General features: G+C 32.8%; 1 protein-coding gene across 4 annotated transcripts in view; it reads left to right on the top strand.

Moving 5' to 3' along the window:
- LOC148305798 (uncharacterized) overlaps positions 1 to 22,276 on the top strand; it is an 81,561-nt gene that overhangs the window by 47,542 nt on the left and 11,743 nt on the right. For all 4 annotated transcript variants that reach the window (XM_088266096.1, XM_088266098.1, XM_088266099.1 and 1 more), the window contains 3 exons: positions 11,866 to 12,109; positions 19,081 to 19,391; positions 21,129 to 21,312. In XM_088266096.1, coding sequence (XP_088122222.1) covers positions 11,866 to 12,109; positions 19,081 to 19,391; positions 21,129 to 21,312 — 739 coding nt within the window. The remainder of the gene's footprint in view (positions 1 to 11,865; positions 12,110 to 19,080; positions 19,392 to 21,128; positions 21,313 to 22,276) is intronic.

Here is a 22,276-nt window from a genome sequence, read left to right as displayed (position 1 = left end):
TTAGAAAATTAAAGTTAGATACGTTCACGAAATACGTCAAAATTTAGGTAAAATTTTGTCGTATTTTCAGGTTGTCCATAAAATCCTCCTTTGTATCCCTTCGGCGAATATTATATTATAGAACATTTGCACCCTTAACGAGTTGATCCCCGATGCCTTGAGCGATAAATCCTTCCCTTGCCTAATTGGCCAGGAATATTAAATTACGCATCCGTAATTATCCGTTAACGACTGCTCGTGATGAATTAATTGAATGAATTGTTTACTTGATAGATATTTTTATTAAACTTTTATTTAGATCTATTCTTAGTCTGCCATTCTCTATACAAAGCCAGGATTTTTGCATCTTTTTACGATACAACGCCTGGAACATATATTCCGATGTTTTCTCTGTATCCATCGTGCCTCAGGATATGAAGTATCATCTTTCCTCTTCTGTGATTTTGTTAAAATTGTATAATATGTGCCTAGCTGCTTTTATTTTTGTTTAAACCTTTTCTCAATCTCAATGTTTCCATCTAGCCGGTTCTGTATATAATATATCGAGTATTTTCTTTTCTTGTTATCACTTGCTTCCGAAATAATTGATAAAAGGTAAAATAAAAACAAAAACGAAAAACAGTTTTATGTAAGACGACTCAGAAAAGTAAAATTATTAAAAAGTTATTCAAATAACAAGAAAAAAGTAATAATACTGTATTAAACAGTAATAATAAATAGCCACACACACACTAATATATATATGTATATATATATATATATATATATATATATATATATATATATATATATATATATATATATATATATATATATATATATATATATATATATATATATATATATATATATATATATATATATATATATATATATATATATATATATATATACAGGGTCATTCATTTCTCGGGTTTGAAAGAAAAGCTAAATAAAACACACACAGCGATATATTTTTTATGAAAATTTTATTTCATTATAATGTTTGGACTTTACCATTAAGTGTAAAAAACAATATCATTGAAATGGCACCTCGGGCAGATTCAATGCATGCGATTCTTTTGAGGCAATTTTTAACCACTTTCTCGTACATTTTGGGCGGTATCTCAGCCATAACTTTAGTAATGTTGGTTTTGAATGCGTCTAGAACTCGGAGATTATTCGCATAAACACGGTCTTTTGCGTCACAGAGAAAATTCAAACGGTGACAAATCGCATGATCTTGGTGGCCTATTGACGTCGCTAAAACGTGAAATTACGCGACCAGGAAACTTTTCACGCATTAGCCCATAATTGGTCGTGTTAGGTGGCTTGTTGCTCCGTTTTGTTTTAACCACATATCGTTCAGATCTTCAATCACCGGCCAAAAAAATCGGTTATCATTCAACCATATCGCTCCGAATTGACTGTAACCGGCGGCCCATTGGCCTGTATTTTTTTCGAAAACCTTTCGACCATAGAGCATTCCAAACATCAGTAACGACATTACGACAACCTTACGGCATCAGTAACGCTTCTACTTTCTTCAAAAATCTTCACAATTTTACCGATTATTTTCGTAGTTGGTCGATAATGACGACCATAATCAGCGCGTATATTGCGCGAAAAGTGGCTACTTTAAATCACCACTTTTATACTATGTTTTAATAATTTTGATTTATTATTTGTTTATTGAACGATGCATTATCGTGAATGGCAAACATTTAACTAATATGATGACACTTCAAATGACAGCTGAATTCGACAGGCTTTAAATGCCAGCGCTTTCATCTTAAAACCACAAAATGAATGACCCTGTGTATATCCGTAGACCCATCCTTTAATAGTGAGCTAGGTGTAGGTCTATTTCTATAGTGAGGTATTTAATTATTGTATGTTTTTGCCAACCTGTCTCTTAATCTACAAGCAAAAAGTTTTTTTTTGCGTTCTTTTTTATCTTTTCACGCTTAAATTATTCCAACATTATTATGAGTTACCTCATGCTAACTTCATCCATCCATTACTTACGTAATTATTCGTTTATAGACACACATAGAAATATATCACTTATTGCAATTCACGACCATTTAAAAAATGGATATGATTATTATACTGAATAGGTCAGCAGCTTATCATAATTAGATAATGACACGAAGTCCTTGCTAAGCATTCGCAATACGCTACATATACCTAGGTAGGTACATTGTTCATGTTATATAATGAAGACAGGGTGAATTAAGGTCTTAGAAAATACTGGAGAATGATAGAGATTCGAATTTTTTTACGAGAAATAAAATAAACTAAATAAAATCATAAAAGTTTTGCGTTTCTTGCTTATATCTATACAGGACTTAAAATAAAAATAATTTAACTTTATAAAATTAAACAACTTTATTGTAACCACTTTTTTATTATTAGTACACTTGAAACCACCGGTTTCTAACCTATAATAAAAAAGTGGTTAAAACAAAGTTGTTTAATTTTATAAAGTTTATAAAATGTGCCACAAAGTATCTGCGAAAAAGATTCATGAAATAAAATAATTAAGCCTTGTATAGATATAAGCAACTAACTTAACTTAATTTCATTAAAATTATTGACTTTGAGTCAATAATTTTAATTAAACTTTTGGGTACCATTCATAGTTTTATTGTGCAACTTTGCTTTGAAGGTTGTTTTTTTTTAAATTTGCATAAAAAGATGAAAATGCAAATCGAAAATTTTTGAAGAAGTTTACATTTCTAATTACAAAGGTCTTAAGAACTAATTAACTACACATGTTAATTTAACTTTATGAATTAACTTACTTAGGAAGATCGCAAGAAGCAAGAAACACTATTATTTAGAACAATTAATTCAGAACAATTAAAAGATGGTTGTGAACTCCTGGATTTAATGGACATCAATGTACTAACATTAAAAATGAGAGAAAATGCATCAGTTTATCGTCAGCACTATTGTGCTATCGTGATGATTGTCCAATACCAAGTATGCATTGGTTGGGTAACGCTGTTTACATTGACATTTTCAACTTGTCTGGTTATATATTAATTATATTAAAACTATTTCATAGTGTCAAATTCAACTATGTTATAATTTTGTGAGTTAGTTTATTTTTAAAACTCGGTTAAATTTGAACGCCTTTGACCCTTCAAAAGCATGAGTCACACGTGAGCGTTATGATTTGTTGGACTGATTTATACTACAAAAATCAATCTGTTTAGTGAGTGGTACCTTTTTCTGCATTTAAAGATTATTTATGTTAGTTCTCGTTTTATCAGACGCAAAATATTAGCCCGTCGTTGTTTGAATAACCATGTCACCTCCTCTCAGGGCGGGAAACCTTTTTTTCCTTCGGAGGTACATTCAATTAGTTTATTTGTATTTTACATATTTAAAAAAAAAACTGATTTGCTGATGAGTTTAGTGAAAAAGGCAAGTTTATTTATATATATATATATATATATATATATATATATATATATATATATATATATATATATATATATATATATATATATATATATATATACATATATATATATATATATATATTGTATATGGCCCAGGAGTAGCTTCGTGTACCTTATTTGTATTATTTTATTTGAATTGGCTAGATATTTAGTTTTCAAATTAATGCTTTTTTTGCATTGATGACTAAATCGTTACTTACCTACGTCTACACTGCAGGGTGGCCCATTGCCCTCAAAATCCCGCCAATTATTCTTTGACCGTAAGCAGTATGTCAATGTAAATTTGCGATTAGATAGATCGATCCTTATCCTTATGACCTCTAATTTCAAGGTCTCGTAGCAATTACTGCTGAACGCTTAATCTAAATGTTGATTACATAGGTCGGCTCTTGAGCTTCACGATATGACGACTGTGAGACTCTTGACTGGATCTCACATTTGCACGATCCGTTTGACACGTCACGATACCGTACTCCTCGTTCGCTTAAAACTCAATCACCTAAAAACCAATCCCGTTCCATATTTTGTTCCTTGTGGACCACCCAGTATACCCCCATTTGAGTGTATTTTAAGAATGGCAATCTACATATCGTAAATTGAAGTAAAACCAAACTGGGCTGGTTGATTTGTTTATTTATTTTTCAAAACATATTACATGCATAAGTCACATATCGCTCACTCCTTTCAAGAACGTCATAAATCAAAAATCGTGAATTTTGAGTTGTGCGTGTTTTCGGAATGCCCAGAAAATGTACTATATACATTTTTAATTTAATATTTACCCGCCACAGGGCAGAAAATGTTGTTTTTGCATTTTGATGAAAAGGTATTGTTTAATTATTTTTTAAAAATACTAAATATTTTACAAATGGAGAAAAAACCTTCAGGTTTTACCTAAAAAGATCTGTTGCACAGTAAAAAGTTCAATAAGTGGCTTGATGTTTATTTTTAATACATTGTGATTTCTTTTTAAACTTTATAAACGTTATCTTGAAAAATCATGTTTTTTGATTTATGACGTTCTTGAAAGGAGTGCGCGATATATAATATTCCCGATGAGTAATTTCTATTTCTCATTTTGGGACATGGGATTAAGGTTAACAAGACTAGAACACAAATAATAATGTTACAAAAAAGATTTTTTTTAAATAACCTAAACTAACACATGGAAAAATATAAAAGGAATAAACAGGTATAATAAATAGGCATAAGAAGCGTATTTAAAACAAATCAATGAGAAAAACATAAGGTAAGAAGCAAATTAAAAATAAACAAATGAGAAAATATAAAAAAAACATAAGGTAAAAACAAAATAAGAAAATATGACTAAACGCTACATGTATATCTTTCCACAAATCAATTCAATTCAATAAATGAAATTTATTTGAGTACAGAAAAGTTAAAATTGTGTATCGGATTTAATTTGACGCATCATATTACAATTTCCGTGGTGCATTCGTGTGTAGGTAGGTGTACGCAATTCAATGATTTTTCTAAAATAAAATTATTTTTAACAGTAAAAATAATTACGAATTAAATCGTAAAACACACGGTTCATAAAATTTTTACAATCTAGATTATTTTTTTATGACTCAGGTCAAAACCGTTGTTTGCGATTTTTTATATTATAATTATTAAGTATGTTTTATACACACTGGAAATTATTATAATGCAGTTTTTTTTTAATTAGACATATAAATTATTTATTGCAATATTTTTTCCATTTTCTATACAGGTGAAATATAAATATTCAAAATGATATACCTTCACGACACTTAAATTTAAGCATGTATTGTATAATGTTAATAGAAACTTTTGGCGGATTTTTGTTCGTCATATCCCAAGTTCCATAAATAGATTTTCATTATATAGAGGTTTTACCGTAGTTGAAAGTAGAATTCATTTTCAAAGAAAAAGGAACATTATCAGACGGGAGGAATATCTAATTTAACATACTCAACCTATGAAAGGATTGTATTACACTCGTTTTGTGTTTATAACAGCCGATACAATCAATATTTTCATTCATTATTTTCTTGTGGAATATTCGCCTTCAAAAATACGTTGTTTTCGTAAGTTGGTAATGAATGACGTCACAGAAACGATGATCTTATTTTAATATTGGTAACATTACTAAATTATTTGTAGCTCTATTTGTTGATGTCTATGGTCCACCTTCCCACCCCCCTATCCTCATATTTGTATAACACAAAGGGTAGTGTAATGGTAAACAAACAATCCACACTACTATTAATACAGCTCTATAAACCATAGACAATAAACCATATGACGTCATAAAACGTTCGATGACGGAAATTTGATGACGTATGCGAACGAACGTTTTATAAAAATATCTAAAGTTTAAACCTTCATATTTCCCTTAGTTCTCTAAATATTTCAATAAGAATGTCTTGTGATTTTTCATATTAATTTATTAGCCAATAATCACACATCGTGATATTTATCCATTGTGTTCTCAAATTCCAACGATTGATATGTTTGCAGTCAGTAATAGAAATCGCTGGAAAATATGATATAAGTATTATTATTTTACAATACGTTTCGCGAAAGACATACAATCAGGGGTGGGCTGCCATTTTTTTAACAAGGGGCTTGATTAAAAGTTTAAACCTTAATATCTCCCTTAGTTCTCTACAGATTTACATAAGAATGTAATCAATAGTCTTGTGATTTTTCATATTAATTCATTAGCCAATAAACTAACATCGTGACAAAAATCTATTGATGGCACACGAGAAAATAGTACGACTAAGTGATCGCACGCACGCTCCAAAATCTAAATTATACTATTCCTATTTGAAATTTAGCAAAATTGAGTATCACGACAGTTAGTCGGAGGGCAATGACATTTATGCACAATATCTAATAAATGATTGTTAATTCCATCTGCTAACAGTTATCAACAATGTATAAGTTATTCAACCTGAAATCAGTTCAATTCCCTGAAGATAAAATAAACGTAATTCAATTCATACCGCCACACGGTGATCCATGTAAGAATATAAACTTGAAACTATTAAAAATTTAACGGTCTTGAAATAAATAAAAAAATGCACAAATCACATAAAAACATATTAATTTATCGAAACAGTGATCAAAAAAATATATTTGTTGTCGCATAGGTTTGGCAAAGTTGTAAAGTGCTTGCTAATTCCGTTGGGTGACAAAATCAATAAGTATCGTTGAAGACAGCAAATTATAGTAACTAAATACATAAAGAGTAAATCCACTCACGAGTAGGCATAGGCTATGAAACATATAAAGTTGAAGCCTGAGTAGGGACATGATAAACGGTGTTGCATAAGCCGTAACTAGATTTCAGAGTCACTTGGATATTAGGTAATAAATTTTATTTTAAAAGCAGTGTAAGTTTACGTATCTGTGCTTTAATATAAATATTACGAAAAGTGTAAAAAAAGTAAAATATCGACAAAGATATGATTTATTTCATGCATTTACCAAATAAATAAATAAATATAAAATTATTACGTTTTGGTTGCTATTAAGTAATTAACTACATATTTTAAAGTCAATTTTGAAATTGAGTTTTAAAAATAGTGCTCCAATTTTCTCTATTAAAAAACATGTTTTTTAACATTTTGAGTGTGTCCAAATACTTGTTCACAAAATCTGGATTATCTCCAATTACAGGAGTTATTTTCATATTATTTTTTGACATCTCATCAAAGATGAAGAAGAATATGGAAATCTGGGCATTTACGGGGCTTACGACCGTCATAGGCTGGTTTAAGTGATCACTTTACACACGTGTAACATTCACCAATTCTGCTTAATAAAAAGCTTCTTTACATCTTACCAATAGATGTCTCTAGTGAAGTTCTAGTGATTCATGAACAAGGTTTCTAAATTGGTTCATATATATAGTACTTCCAAGAATTTGAGTAGTGTGGTTGTCAATAATGGGTAGAATTGGTGAATGTTACACGTGTGTAAAGTGATCACTTTAACCAGCCTATGACGGTCGTAAGCCCCGTAAATGCCCAGATTTCCATATTCTTCTTCATCTTTGATGAGATGTCAAAAAATAATGTTTTTTAAGATAACGGTATCCTTTTACTAAACAACTACATTCGTTATATTTCTCGAAAAGTTTTGATAGCGAAAATATCTTTCAGAGAGCGAAAATGTTTTTCAGTGAGCCGGCAAGCCGACACGACGAGAAATTTAAGTTATTAAAAAAAATTCGAGGCGTATCTAAAGCAACATCTGTTAAAAACTGGTATAGATATTGACTTGATTCACTCATTAGTATTATGATTATTTCATTCATCAATATTTGTCTTTCATTATGTTAATTTTGTAATACTTTGTCAACAAAAATTTACTTTCTTCTTAATTTTTCATTCACCAATATTTGTAGCGAATCAGATGATTTTTTTTCAGGAGGGGTAAATAAAAAATATTGATAAAAAGTCACCACTGATATCAATATAACTATCTACTTTTATTATCTGATCATTTTTTAAATCGTGAAGTTCAAAAATTCAAATTTCCAGTTGAAAAGTCAAAATTGATCACCGTGCGCCATCGCCAAGGCGATAAGGTTCGATGATCCTTAATCTTATTTTTGAATGCGAGCAAATCGTTTTTTATAAATGAATACACATAGTACACACACGCATGATACACTCGCATATTTATAAATGCACGATACGTGACTTGTTGCTGTGTAATAAAATATATTTGACATTCGGCATATTAAATTCTCAAACTTTGGCACACATATCCGTTTACAACGTACTTAATATGTTTAAATTAGGGTATTTAAAAAAATATATTTCATACCATTTTTTAAATATTTTACTTGTAAACTATCAAAATTTATTTTATATATTTTATTGTTTTTTTTTTATATCATTCAAAAAGATGCAAATGAAACGCGTAATATATTTTTTTCTCTTTTACAAAAGTTTTGTTTTCCGATACTTTGTGGCGCATTTTATAACGTTTATAAAATTGATACAAACTTCGTTTTAAATCACTTTTTTTTTGGTATTGTAACATAGGTACTAACAATCGGTTTCGACAATTTTCGTCTTCCTAATGATAAATACATATTGATGATAACAAGCTATTTGTTGAGAGCGGTTGGAATAATATATATATATATATATATATATATATATATATATATATATATATATATATATATATATATATATATATATATATATATATATATATATATATATATATATATATATATATATATATATATATATATATATATATATATATATATATATATATATATATATATATATATATATATATATATATATATATATATATATATATATATATATATATATATATATATATATATATATATATATATATATATATAACCCTTACGCACCCCAATGGTGCATAGGGCACTGCTTCATATAAAGCAGTGTTATCTCGATCGATTACACATGAAGGAAAGGTGATCAGCCCTCCACTTCAGGTACCAGTCCAGTGTAATATTGAATATATATTAGAGTGAAAAAATCACTTATATTTATTAAACCCCCCTGGGAATCGAACCCGGGACCTCCAGAACGGTAGGCGAGCATGCTGACCATTGTTTTCAACATACCTCTAACTTAACATATAAACATTATAAGAAGTACAATTATTTGGTTATTTGTCATCACAGTGTCAAAAAATAAAACCAGTGCCACCTATAGATATGAGGTCATTGTAATTGGCTCGCGCAGTCCGAGGACCCGATTGATCTGGAAGTTAATGGCGATAAAAGGAAAACGATTAGGTACATGATAAAAATGCAATGCAATGAGCTTTCGGATGGAATTCTCTATTCGGTAGTTGAGCTACTTTGCTCTTTGGATATAACAGTTAACTGATTGTCTATTCCTCATAATAAATTATACTATTATAAAATTTATACTATTTTAAAAAAATAAAAATAAAAATTCATCCCTAGATAAAAAAGTTATTTAGATATTATATTTAGAAAAGTGTGATATGCAGATATCTATTCATATATAATTTGTGAGGAGCCCGTTTAAAACCCAGTTTAAAAACTTTGAGCTACCAATGAACCATCGAATAGGGAAAAGAAGTTGTTTGACTTGCTTCCGCCCATAATAAATATTTCTAATAACTCAAAATCTAAAATTGATTTATTACTAAAAAGTGGCTTTTATGAAATTTCGTGTGACGATTGTGATAAAAAATATATTGGCCAAACTGCGAGAAATTTAAAGATTACAATTAAAGAACATCATAGCGGTCTTGTTAGTAATTATTTTTCGGAATTTGCAAATCACATAATAGATACTAATCACTCATTTCACTCTCATAAATTAAAATTATTACACCTTGTTCCATATAAAGGCCAAATTATGAATTATCTTGAAAATTTAGAAATCCAAAAAAACCTAAATTCTAATAATAATTTATTAAATAATATATTGTTTCAAAATTCTTCACCTTTGCTTTCCATTTTTCCTTTGTTTTCAAACTCAGCCCCTTGACTAACCCCTTCCCCTTAGTTTCCCCTCTCCTTATTTATAGAACAATTTTATATTTTATATTTTAGTTATTATACAGACCTGAATGATGGAAGTTTAACTTCTAAAACATGTAGTCTATAGTAAAACTCAAGTGGTAAAAAACAAGTGTTTTCTTCAATCATTTTAATAAATATTTCGTTTAGCTGTACATACAGACAATTCTCAAAATCCTGGCTGCAACACGACCTGGCCATTCCTCATCTTTGAGATGATATTTCCCTGACAGAAAACGCCCCAACACTATTGATCCTTGTATCACGCTGGTGGTGTGTGGAAAGTCTATCTAGCATTGTTTATTTACGAAACTCCATAAGAGTCTGTTTAGGGAGGGTTAACTATTTTTTCGAATTGATGTTGCCACCCTCAAATTTTACATCGATAATAAGAAACTAATGAACCAAAATTACTATTTAAAGTATGTAAAATGGCGTGCATTAAATTCTGGTAAAATTAATAATTCTGTATTACTTAATACATCAATTTTTTTTTCTTCATTTTAAATTATTTTACATTTTACAACGTAATATAATTACAAGTACATAAAATAGATAATATGAATACAAAAAAGATCCCACATAGGCATGGCTTGTGTGTGGGTATACGTTATAATTTAGTAAAGGGCACTGGCAAGAATACAATAGATATCATCAGAAATAAAATTAAATTAAAAGTGCTAATATACTAACTACAAATATTAGATTTTACTCTAGAAATTTCTAAACAAGTAAAATACATAGAATTAGAAAACATCCACAGCGCTTACTATTTCAGAAAATATTTAGAATTATTTTATTTCGTTTCTTTCGTTATCTCTCTCTCTCTCTCTCTCTCTCTCTCTCTCTCTCTCTCTCTCTCTCTCTCTCTCTCTCTCTCTCTCTTCTCTCTCTCTCTCTCTCTCTCTCTTCTCTCTCTCTCTCTCTAACCCTTACCCGCGCCCAATGGTTCAAAAATTGAGGTGATTTATCTGACGTGCATATTACGGCTTACCTGCGACTGTTATTGGTTTTGAAAGGCTAGCGTGCGTTGGCCAGGACTTGCAGTTAGCAATATCCGTTACCATTGTTACCTATAACACAATGCGCGTGTTTATACAACAATGCCTTCTGTATTGCTGGGGAAATTTTATAACAAAAAACATTTCCGCGGCGACTTATGGATATCAATCGAGTAATAGTAAACACGATAATGCCTTCAATAAAAGGAGAACCGCATTCGCCAGAGGAAAATTCAAATTTGAAAGGCTGGATGTTTATAGGTCGGTAAGAATAATCGATTACAAGCAAATATGATTGAGTGATTGGCGGCAGAATAGAGACGCGGTAATTATTTAAACATTATTCCAGAATTAACAGGATGTTGTGTACTCCTCACTTTGTATTCTTCCGGGCTGGGATATGACTTCGTAGGGTAGATAACTTTAACTGGACTGTGTCTTTTTATTTCTAATGAGCGTGGATCCGATCAGTCAAGATATGGATACCGAATTAAGGAAAGTTGACAAATACAAACTGTCTTAGAAAATAAGCTAAACAAAATTAAACATTATAAGTTGGGATGTAATAGCCACATTGAAATGTTCTATTACGTTGCTTAAGTACATGGGACATTGAACGACGGTAATTAATTAGAAAAAAATTATAAATAAAATATAAGATTCAGGATTCAGGGTGTGAAAAAGGAACACCAACACCAAAATAATGTGTGTTTAAAAAAATGCATATTTCATATGATACTTGAGTCAGTTCAAAACCATAAGAAAAATAGATGAATCTATTTTTGAATCGCAATCGGTGGCGACGTCTATAAGATAAATAAATCAGTATTTACATATGTATTTCTTGTATGTGCAGGTCTGGCATACCGTTCACCGCTTAGTCACAACCTGGCAGGCAAGCAAGGGATGGATGCGGGACTTCTAAACGCACTCCACCAGCCCCAAGTGGTCCAACCCTCGCTCAGCCAGCAGCACTCTCAGCTGAGTCAGCTGCTCTTGAGGGACTCCTTCATCAGCAGGAACCAGCGCCTCAACGCCCAGCTGATTCCACTAACCGTGGATCAACAACAATCTAACAATGATCGTGACAGCTCCAACAGGTAAGGACACTTCCCTCACTCCTTTCAAGAACGTCATCAGTCAAAAATCGTCAAATTTCAGTTGTGCATGTTTTCGGAATGTCCAGAAAATGTACTATATCCCAGAAAAGGACCCATATTTTTAACGTAATATTTACCCGCTACAGGGCAGAAAATATTGTTTTTGCATTTTGAAGAAAAGGTATTGTTTAATTATTTTTTCAAATATCCTAAATATTTTTGGAATGGAGAAAAAATCTTCAGGTTTTACCTAAAAAGATCTGTTGCGCAGTAAAAAGTTCAATAAGTGGCTTGATATTTATTGTTAATTGATACATTGTGTTATATTTTTAAACTCTAATAACGTTCTCCTGAAAAATCAAGTTTTTTTTATTTATGACGTTCTTGAAAGGAGTGAGCGACTTGCATATCTGCTTCAAGTTTCTTCTCTTCTTTCCCTTGCTTGCGAATGATCATCACGTCTGGCCCCACCTCGTTAATTGAAATTATTATATTTAAAGATAAATATAATAATCTATAATGTAGGGTTTGTAATTTTTTTATGCAAACACGTATACATTTTATTTGTTGTTTCTTATGAAATTTCATCATGTCTTACCACTTAGTGGTAAGACATGATGAAATTTCATAAGAAAAACACTTGTTTTTTATCACTTGAGTTTAATTTACATTTAGACCTGAAACTAGTCTTCATAAAATAAACTCAAGTGGTAAAAAACAAGTGTTTTTCTTTTACAACACGAATACATTTACATTTTTTGTCAATTATATATTTTTTCCTTTTTAACTGTTAAATCGCATCGAACCAACGTTTTGTTTTTTTTTTAATAAATATTTTTTTTTTGTTTTACAAAGTAAACGTGATTAATCAGTCCCTCACTCCAAAATCTTAAACATATGACAGAAATATGTTTGAAGAAATACTGACGTTGCAAGTGAAGGAACCTATGGTGAATTACATAACTACTATATAGGAAGGAAAAAGAGGAGATGTAGAGTACCTACTATTATAAGGAAAAAGAGGCAGGATAGGAGAATTATAGCAATGGCTAGGGGATTTGGGATTCGGTTGCCTGTACTCAAACAAGCTTGGCTTTTTTGGACACAGTAACATGTAGAAGTCCCTTGAATTGAATGAAATTACTAATATGTAATGTGAATGAATAGCACCGGTATTCTTTGTCCCCGAATGCATTTTTATACTAGGGATTATTCATCCCCGAACCTTTTCGTAAAGGACGGATGAATCGATGAATTGAAGGATATATTTTTGGATAAAACTTTTGAGGTATGCCCTTGTAACTTTTGATTTCAGTATATATATATATATATATATATATATATATATATATATATATATATATATATATATATATATATATATATATATATATATATAAATATATATATATATATATATATATATATATATGTAATAAAATACCTAGGTACCTACCTGTACATTTTATTAAGTACTTACAAAAAGTACCTACATAAAACAGTTCTACCACCAGATGCCGCATGCGTCGCTCAGAATAAAACAAAAGACTTCCGATAATATTATTGACTGTCAGAATCAGATAGATAGATAGATAGATAGATATAAAAATTATTATAAAGATAAATTAAGAATAAACTTTAATTACAAAGCAACACATTGTTTATTTTATTATTATACACCCACTTTACATATTATTTACACTTAATTTTCAAAAGGAAAATATTACCACGTTATAAAACGACAATTTTGTTAATTGGAAATGGATTATGAAACATTAGATGTATTAAAACAATTACTACAATATGTTCGGAGTGAGAGAGAAAAATTAGAAGATGATCAAAGAAAACGATTAGAAGATAAACAAAGAAGACGTGGAAATTTAAGAACTAGTGATAAAATTAAAGATAAAAGTCCATGTAAGATTTGTGAAAATTTAAATAAAGGAACTCGATATCACTCTGAAGCAACGTGCTGGTTTAAAACAAAGGAGGATGATAAGATTAATAATAAAAATAAAGATTTACAAATTACACAGAAACAGTGCTTGAAGAATGAAAATAAAAATAATGTGGAAAAAAATTCTACAAAATATAAAATAAAACATACTCCAGAAAAGAAGAATTTCGAAGCAGATTGTATGAGCAGGAATCCAGTATTAGAATCGAAAGAAAATGCAAATGAACAATTAAAAGTTGTAAATTTGGTTATATATATATATATATATATATATATATATATATATATATATATATATATATATATATATATATATATACATATATATATATATATATATATATATATATATATATGTATATATATATATATATATATATATATATATATATATATATATATATATATATATATATATATATATATATATATATATATATTTATATATAAATGTTCTGCTCTGAAAATTTTAAAATTATCACTTGAATTGTCATAAATGTACCCAGCGCAAACTGATTAACACTTCGTCTTTTACATTCTATTGGTAGAGAGCGGAAGACGCTTATAAGCTTCTATATATTTGCTTACTTGTGGTAAAGCGCGAAAGACGCCAAAAAACATTGTGCAGATCGAAATTGAGTTGGCGGTTACCTGTGATTAGTACCTATACTAAGAATCGAAAAGCAGACTGTCTGAGTATAATTATGGTCGGGTTTTTAAGCAGATCAATAGTTGGGATACAGGACAAACCGTGACGAAAAAGTCTTTTACATTTGTTTCAAGAAGAAAAAGGTCCTTGTTGCTTCATAAATAATATTAAATTTATGTACCCATAACGATCGTTGCCGTGTAACAGTATATATTACGTCATACATCTCCGTTCGGGTAAACTCCAGGCCAATGAACCAATATATCAGCCTATACACAAAATCAAACCAAAGTATGTTTGGTCATATAAGATTAGCTGCGAGAATAAGCCAATCTTTATTTGAAAAAGGATATTTCATTTTGTTTGGAACTTGTTAAGATATATGCAACATAATGTGCTTTAAGTAACATTTTTCTGTTTAAAATCAGTCGAAGAACGAACTCTTCGGTAAAACATAGCAACATTTTAAAAGCGTTGAAATTTTCTTGCAATATTTTTTGAGCGTTCAAAAAAATCTTGCCAGCCTTTAATGAATATATTCTACATTTATTATTATTCCTCTTCTGCTTTTATAGGCCTTGTGGCATGTTTTAAAAAGGGATTAGTCTCCTGCGATGTTGATTCCCAGCTGTCAATCCATCTATTTGTTGGTCTGCCCCGATGTCCTTCTGGTTGGCCGTACAGTGCAATGTGGAGGAGTCTGCATGATTCCATTCTCCTCACATGCGCATACCGTTATCTTCTTCGTTATCTTCCCCACCTAACGACGTCTTGAATCTTGCATATATATCTCTTTTCCTGGTATTCCTTATTATATCTCGGAGACGCTACATTTATTATAAACAACAAATTAGAAATGAGCTAACTAACTAACCATCTCGCTGGATCCCCGCAAGAGTAGGTAGAGAGAATAGAACGCCACAGCAATCTGTCTTTGCAAACAATCTTCCCGTCTTCCACATTCATGCATCTCCTCATACATACCTGCCAATTGTTCCGGCTCTTTACCTGATAACTTTCAGGTAATTGGTCATGCCAAGTTTTCCTCGGTTTTTCTCTGCTTTTATTTCCATCTACATTCGCCTCATAAATTTATGTTACTGATCTTTTTCGTCCGCCTTCGTGATGTAATGGTTAGCGGGTTTAGCGACCGTGTTGGAGGTCCCAGATTCGATCCCCAGGTGAGGGAGGGGCGAAAATAAATATATTAGTGATTTTACTCACTAATTTTTATTTAATATCACCCTGGACTGGTTCCTGAAGCGCAGGAGTGATCACCTTGCCTTCATGTAAGTAACGATCAAGATAACACTGCGTCAATACGATGCAGTGCCCTATGCACCATTGGGTGCGTATAAGGGTGAAAAGAAGATCTTCCTTCTTCACTCATCCGATTCACATGCCTAAACCATCTCTCAATACACCTTTTATTCTTTTACCGATAATGCTTATCTTAGTCTTGCATTTTTTCCTTACATCGCCATTCGAAAATCGTACATCGTTTTGCCGCTCATTCATCTGAGAGATCGTATTTCGACTAAAATATCGACGAGGTAACATTTGAAGTTTGTTCTGCCGGTTGCTTTGCCGTTACATCATTCGGTTATTGACAATCATACAGTACCTATACATTATGAAAATTCTGGTCCATAAACGCTCTCAACATGCCACAGTCAATAGTACTTTAAATATAAAGGTGGAGACTGACCGGAGCATTTCGTCGTAACATAACGTCGTAACATCGCTCGCGGCGAGCATCACCGAGCATCGATTGACACAATCACACTATAACGGTCGTAACCTGCACTAGTCTAAATTTTAGATTTTTTTAATGCGAATTCGCATAAAAAAGACTTGAACTACATACAAAAATAATCGATAGGTTCCATTACATTTGAAAATCGCATAACTCAAAATCGCATAAAAAAGATCCGCATACTTATCTTCTTCTTCTTCTTCTTATTGTAGGCCTTACGGCCTGTTTTTAAGAGGGATTAGCCTCCTGCGACGTCGATTCCCAGCTATCGGCCCATCTCTTTGGTGGTCTGCCCGGGAGTCGTCTACCATGGGGTTGGCCGTGCAATGCGATGTGGGGGAGTCTGGATGGTTCCATTCTTCTCACATGCGCATACCATTGTCTTCATCGTTGCCTTCCCCACCTAACAACATCTATACTTATCGTATAATTCTACTTCATCGTATACTTATCGTATAATTAAATTAATCTTATCTTTTTTATGATACATCAATAACAGTGCGACAGTTATTGATGACTTTTCAGTTGTATTTTTTTTTTCAACGTTTCACATCAACATTTTTCAGGCGTGCTTAGCTTTCATAAATTTCCTTTAGCCGTGGCACCGAATCGAGTAAAATATTTCTGCTGACCATAAGCCTGATTTTGACATACTTATATGTATTTTTGATATTATTTCATGGCCGTGATATTTCAAAATGATTTATCGGCGAGTGCGTTGTTTGACGCTCCACGACATTATTTTTAACTTACGATCATAAATAGCGACAGTTATTGATGGCTGTTAATCTTTGAAAAACTTATTTTACGGTTTTCAAACTATGGATATGAATTGTATCGAGGGTAATAAAATACTAACAGAAAGGTTTTTAAAAAAATGACCATATATGAAGAGAAATTTTAAAGGTTTAGGAAAAGTTTTAAATCTTTAACTCTTACCACTCTGTAGGCTAGACATTCTGGCCCGTATGATTCTAGTAGGCAGCTCCGTGGGCCACAATGGCCACGTGGCCCGGCGCAGGTATAACTTTAATCACTGATTTCTCTATCACCCAATAATATTTTACCAAAAAATATTTCAGATAAATACAGTTAATCTTAATTAACATGGTCATACGAATTGCCAGACAGAGTGTCCCAAAATTAGGGAACCATAATATTTTTTTATGGTTGAAAAACGTCGCATTTTTTTGATCAGAGTAGCTGATCAGTTTTGAGAAAAAAATGGTCAGAGTGGAAAGGGTTAAAGCAAGAATATGCTCGTATAACCGAAATTTACAAAACTCGCATAGTTTGATTATTATATCGAACATTGCAAAGAGTTAAAATATAACCTTGGTTACTGTTTCTTCTTAAAACCCTTATCCGCATTATGAATAAAATAGTAAAACCATGCTAGGATACAAAATGCCGAACCTTCATCTAGTGGAACGGAAGGTCTGCTGACGACAGTCAACAGTCCGCCTTCTCCTGAGGAGTGCAACGTGGTTTTCTCCCAGCACTGAGCAAATGCTGTGAAGTTCCTCATTGGCCTACACTAGTTAATCCCTCCGCAAAAAGCGCAGGGCTGTAATACCTTTGATGCAATTGACGATCAAGATAGCACTGCGTTGATATGATCTAGTACCCTATGCACCACTGGATGCGTATAAGGATTAGAAGAAGAAGTTATGATTATTCATCGGTAGGTGATGGTGCGATATAACCGGGTAAATGACAACAACAGAACATATTTCATACGATATAAGTACCTACTAGAAGAAAGCCGATTCCAATCGGGTTTGCGCCACTGGACATCATAGAGTAACCGGATGGTCCGCGATTGTATCCGCCAATGAATTTATGTATAGAAGTGTCGGGTTGTGGTCACGTGGTTAGTGTAGCGGACTCTTGAGTCAGAGTTTCTGGGTTCGAACCCACTCTACCAAAATTAGATACCTACTTCTACAATAATAATGAACCGCTTAGACTCATAGAAATAGTGTGAAATTGAAGTATTTTCGCAAACAATAAAAACACCAATATTTCTCTTTTAATTAACTAACTAACTAACTAACCATCACGCTGCTTCCCCGCAAAGGTAAACAGGGAGAATAGAACGCCACAAGACTCTGTCTTTGCAAACATTCTTCGCCTCTTCCACGTTCATGCATCTTCTTATACATACCCGCCGATAATTTCGACTCACACACACACACACACCCACCTTCTCTTTTATTTTTTAATCTCTTAATGTTCAACTTATTATAACATAAATGTGGAATTATTTAATTGGCTTTATTAATGTTATTGTAACATTTTTTATGTCCGCCTATATACAATATATATATATATATATATATATATATATATATATATATATATATATATATATATATATATATATATATATATATATATATATATATATATATATATATATATATATATATATATATATATATATATATATATATATATATATATATATATATATATATATATATATATATATATATATATATATATATATATATATATATATATATATATATATATATATATATATATATATAAAGCTGTATGGTTCCTGAACAAATAAAATAAAATGAAATGTTTTTTTGGTCCAGCGGATCGTCCACGTCCCACACGAACCCGTCGACTCCGTCCAACTCGGAGGCGGCGCCCCCGGCCTCCGCCACCCAGGCCAAGCCCCCGTACTCGTACGTGGCGCTCATCGCCATGGCCATCCAGAGCAGCGACAGCAAGAGGGCCACCCTCAGCGAGATATACTCCTTCATCACCGACCGCTTCCCTTACTTCGAGAAGAACAAGAAGGGCTGGCAGAACTCCATCCGGCACAACCTGTCCCTCAACGAGTGCTTCGTGAAGCAGCCGAGGGAAGGAGGCGCGGAGAAGAAAGGGAATTACTGGACATTGGGTGAGTCCTATATCGCTAACCACTAACCTAATGTTCTTCTGCGTCTTATTCCTCATTGCTGAGGGTTGTGACCCATGCAGAAGCAATGACTCTTCTCCAGTTATCCCTTGACTGCGCTGCACGTAGCGTTCCAACCACTGAGGTGCCTGCTGCTGCCTTAATTTGATCGGTCCACTGTGTGGGGAATCTTCCTCTCCCTCTCTTCCCCTCCAGGCTACCGATCTGTTCCAGGCTATCCTCGTTGCCACGCGCAACGTGTCCAAAGAACTGGAGAATCCGTCAGGTACAGATATTGGCCAGAGTCAAGCCATCCAAGCGTAGTTCCTGGCGAATGGACTCATTGGTGCGTCTAGCTGTCCATGGAATTCGGAGCATGCGCCTCCAACACCACATTAACTTTAAGGTTACTCATCTAATTTTAAGATTACTCAAAAGTGGGCAGTACGGAAACCGAGATAAAGCGAAAGCTAAACCGGAAGTGAAGCGTGGAGTTGGCAAAGGAAGGATGAAAGTAGACAAAAATGCAGTAGATATGCAATCCCTCAGACGATGTATGATAGATGTTCGGATGGTGAAATAAGAAAAGAATGCAAAGCTGAGATAAGCATTACCGATAAAAATTAAGAAGGGAGTGTAGAGTTGGTTTGGACATCTGGGACGAATGAGTGAGGAATGAATGGCTTAAAAAGATATGGGACCGAGAAGAACTTTACTACATCCCAGCAAAAGCGGAATATTTTCAACTTAATATTTACCCGCTACAGGACAGAATGTGTTGTTTTTGCATTTGAAGAAAAGGTATTGTTTAATTATTTTTTTAAATATACTAAAAATATGTTTCAAATGGAGAAAAAACATTCAGGTTATGCCTAAAAAGATTTTTTGCACTGTAAAAAGTTCAATAAGCGGCTTGATATTTATTTTAAACATTTTATTATATTTTTTAATTTTAAAAACGATCTCCTGAAAAATCATCCGACGACCGTCATAGGCCGGTTTAAGTGATACACGTGTAACTTTCACGTTAATGCCCAGACTCCCATATTCTTCTTCATCTTTGATGAGATGTCAAAAAATAATATGTTAAATAATATAATCCTATAATTGTAACATTTACCAATTCTACCTATGATTGACAACCACAATACTCAAATTCTTGGAAGTTCTTTATACGAAAAAGTTTCGAAACATTATGCTTGTATCACTAGAATTTCACTAGAGACGTGTACTGGTGAGTTCAAAGAAGCTTTGAGCTATTGAGCTGAAACTCTTTCATTTGTATGTGAGGTCCGAATCTTCAACAAAATAATATGAAAAATAACTCCTATAGTTGGAGAAAATCCAGATTTGTGAACAAGTATTGGGACTCACTCAAAATGTTGTCCCTAATTTATGTTTTTTTTCTTTGTCCGCCTCCGTAGTGTAATGGTCAGCACGCTCGGCTACCGTTCTGGAGGTCCCGGGTTTGATTCCCAGGGGAGACAAACAAATATAAGTGATTTTTTCACTCTAATATTTATTTAATATTACTCTGGACTGGTACCTGAAGCGGAGGGCTGATCACCTTTCCTTCGTGTGTTAACGATCAAGATAACACTGTGTTTATATAATGCAGTGCCCTATGCACCATTGGGGTGTGGGTAAGGGTTTGAATGAATGAAATTTATGATTATATTAACAGATTTCATGGCACGTGGAGTTGATTTGTATCATATTTTGACTGTATCTCTTTTTCAGACTCTCACTACGACGATATGTTCGAGAACGGAAACTACCGGCGAAGGCGGCGCATGAAGAGGCCCTACAGAACGCCCGCTGGATTCTCCAAGCTCTATGAAGGGTATCCGCACATGCCCCAGCACCTCCCCCTGTTCGGCCCCTCCAGCCCGTACTCCTCCCCTTATCCGAGATACGAGTCCAGGTGAGACGAGACAGCCTCCCTTTACACAGACAAACTTTACCGCGCGATTAGTGCAGTCCATTCTGTTGTTCAAGATAAGCTGCACAGAGCCAAGATGCGTGCAATATACTCATACACTGAATTCCCGAACAACACTTTTCGCGCGTTAAAGCGGGTATGTTTATAAGTCGCCATACTCTATTGATTATATCGTAGTCATACAGGAGAAAGTGACCAAGTGCATTTTTCTACAAAAACGTGATTATTGGCTATTTGATACGGAAAATCATATTTTTTGTCAAATCTCGTCTTCGAATCGACTTCGAGATGAAAATTCTATATATCCGGAGCATGTGTAAGACGGAAGATATCGTGAGGTGGGGACGACAACGAAGGCGATACTGGAATGAACATGTAAACAGAATGTCAGAAGACAGACTTCCACGTATCGCCCTTCACGGAAACCCCGAAGGACGTAGACCCCCAGGCAGACCTCCAAAAAGGTGAAGAAATAGCTGGGAGTCAACATCCCAAGAGCGACAGGCGGAGGCACAAACAGATCCTAAGGATCTATAAAAAGGAGAAAAAGAATAATATATTTTTATAGAAGGGAACTTAAAGTCTTCGCTTTCCAGAGCTTATAGCCTAACCACTTTGACTACCGTATAGCTTTTACCAATCTGCCCATTATTGACAATCCATGTTCATTTTCTGGCATTGTATGTTTATATAGATAGTGCTAAAACAATCTAATTCGTAACTTGGTTGGATATAAAATTAATTAACTAAATAGGTGCTTAAATTCCATATTCCCTTCGTATTCAAAATAGATGCTCCATCTCTATGGTATATATACACGGGTCCATCAAACAATAAAATGATTCTATTGGATTTTTTCTAAATCTTTCCCTAAAGGATTGAGTACAAACTCTGTCTACTCATTTAAAATGCCGCGCTGAGACTCACAATCCAGTCAGCCGCTCTT

This window comes from Brachycentrus maculatus, unplaced genomic scaffold (genome assembly GCF_059751285.1).
Source record: "Brachycentrus maculatus isolate JH-2025_06_01 unplaced genomic scaffold, ASM5975128v1 h1tg000261l, whole genome shotgun sequence".
Taxonomy (NCBI): Eukaryota; Metazoa; Arthropoda; class Insecta; order Trichoptera; family Brachycentridae; genus Brachycentrus; species Brachycentrus maculatus.
This window is presented reverse-complemented; position numbering and strand designations above follow the sequence as displayed.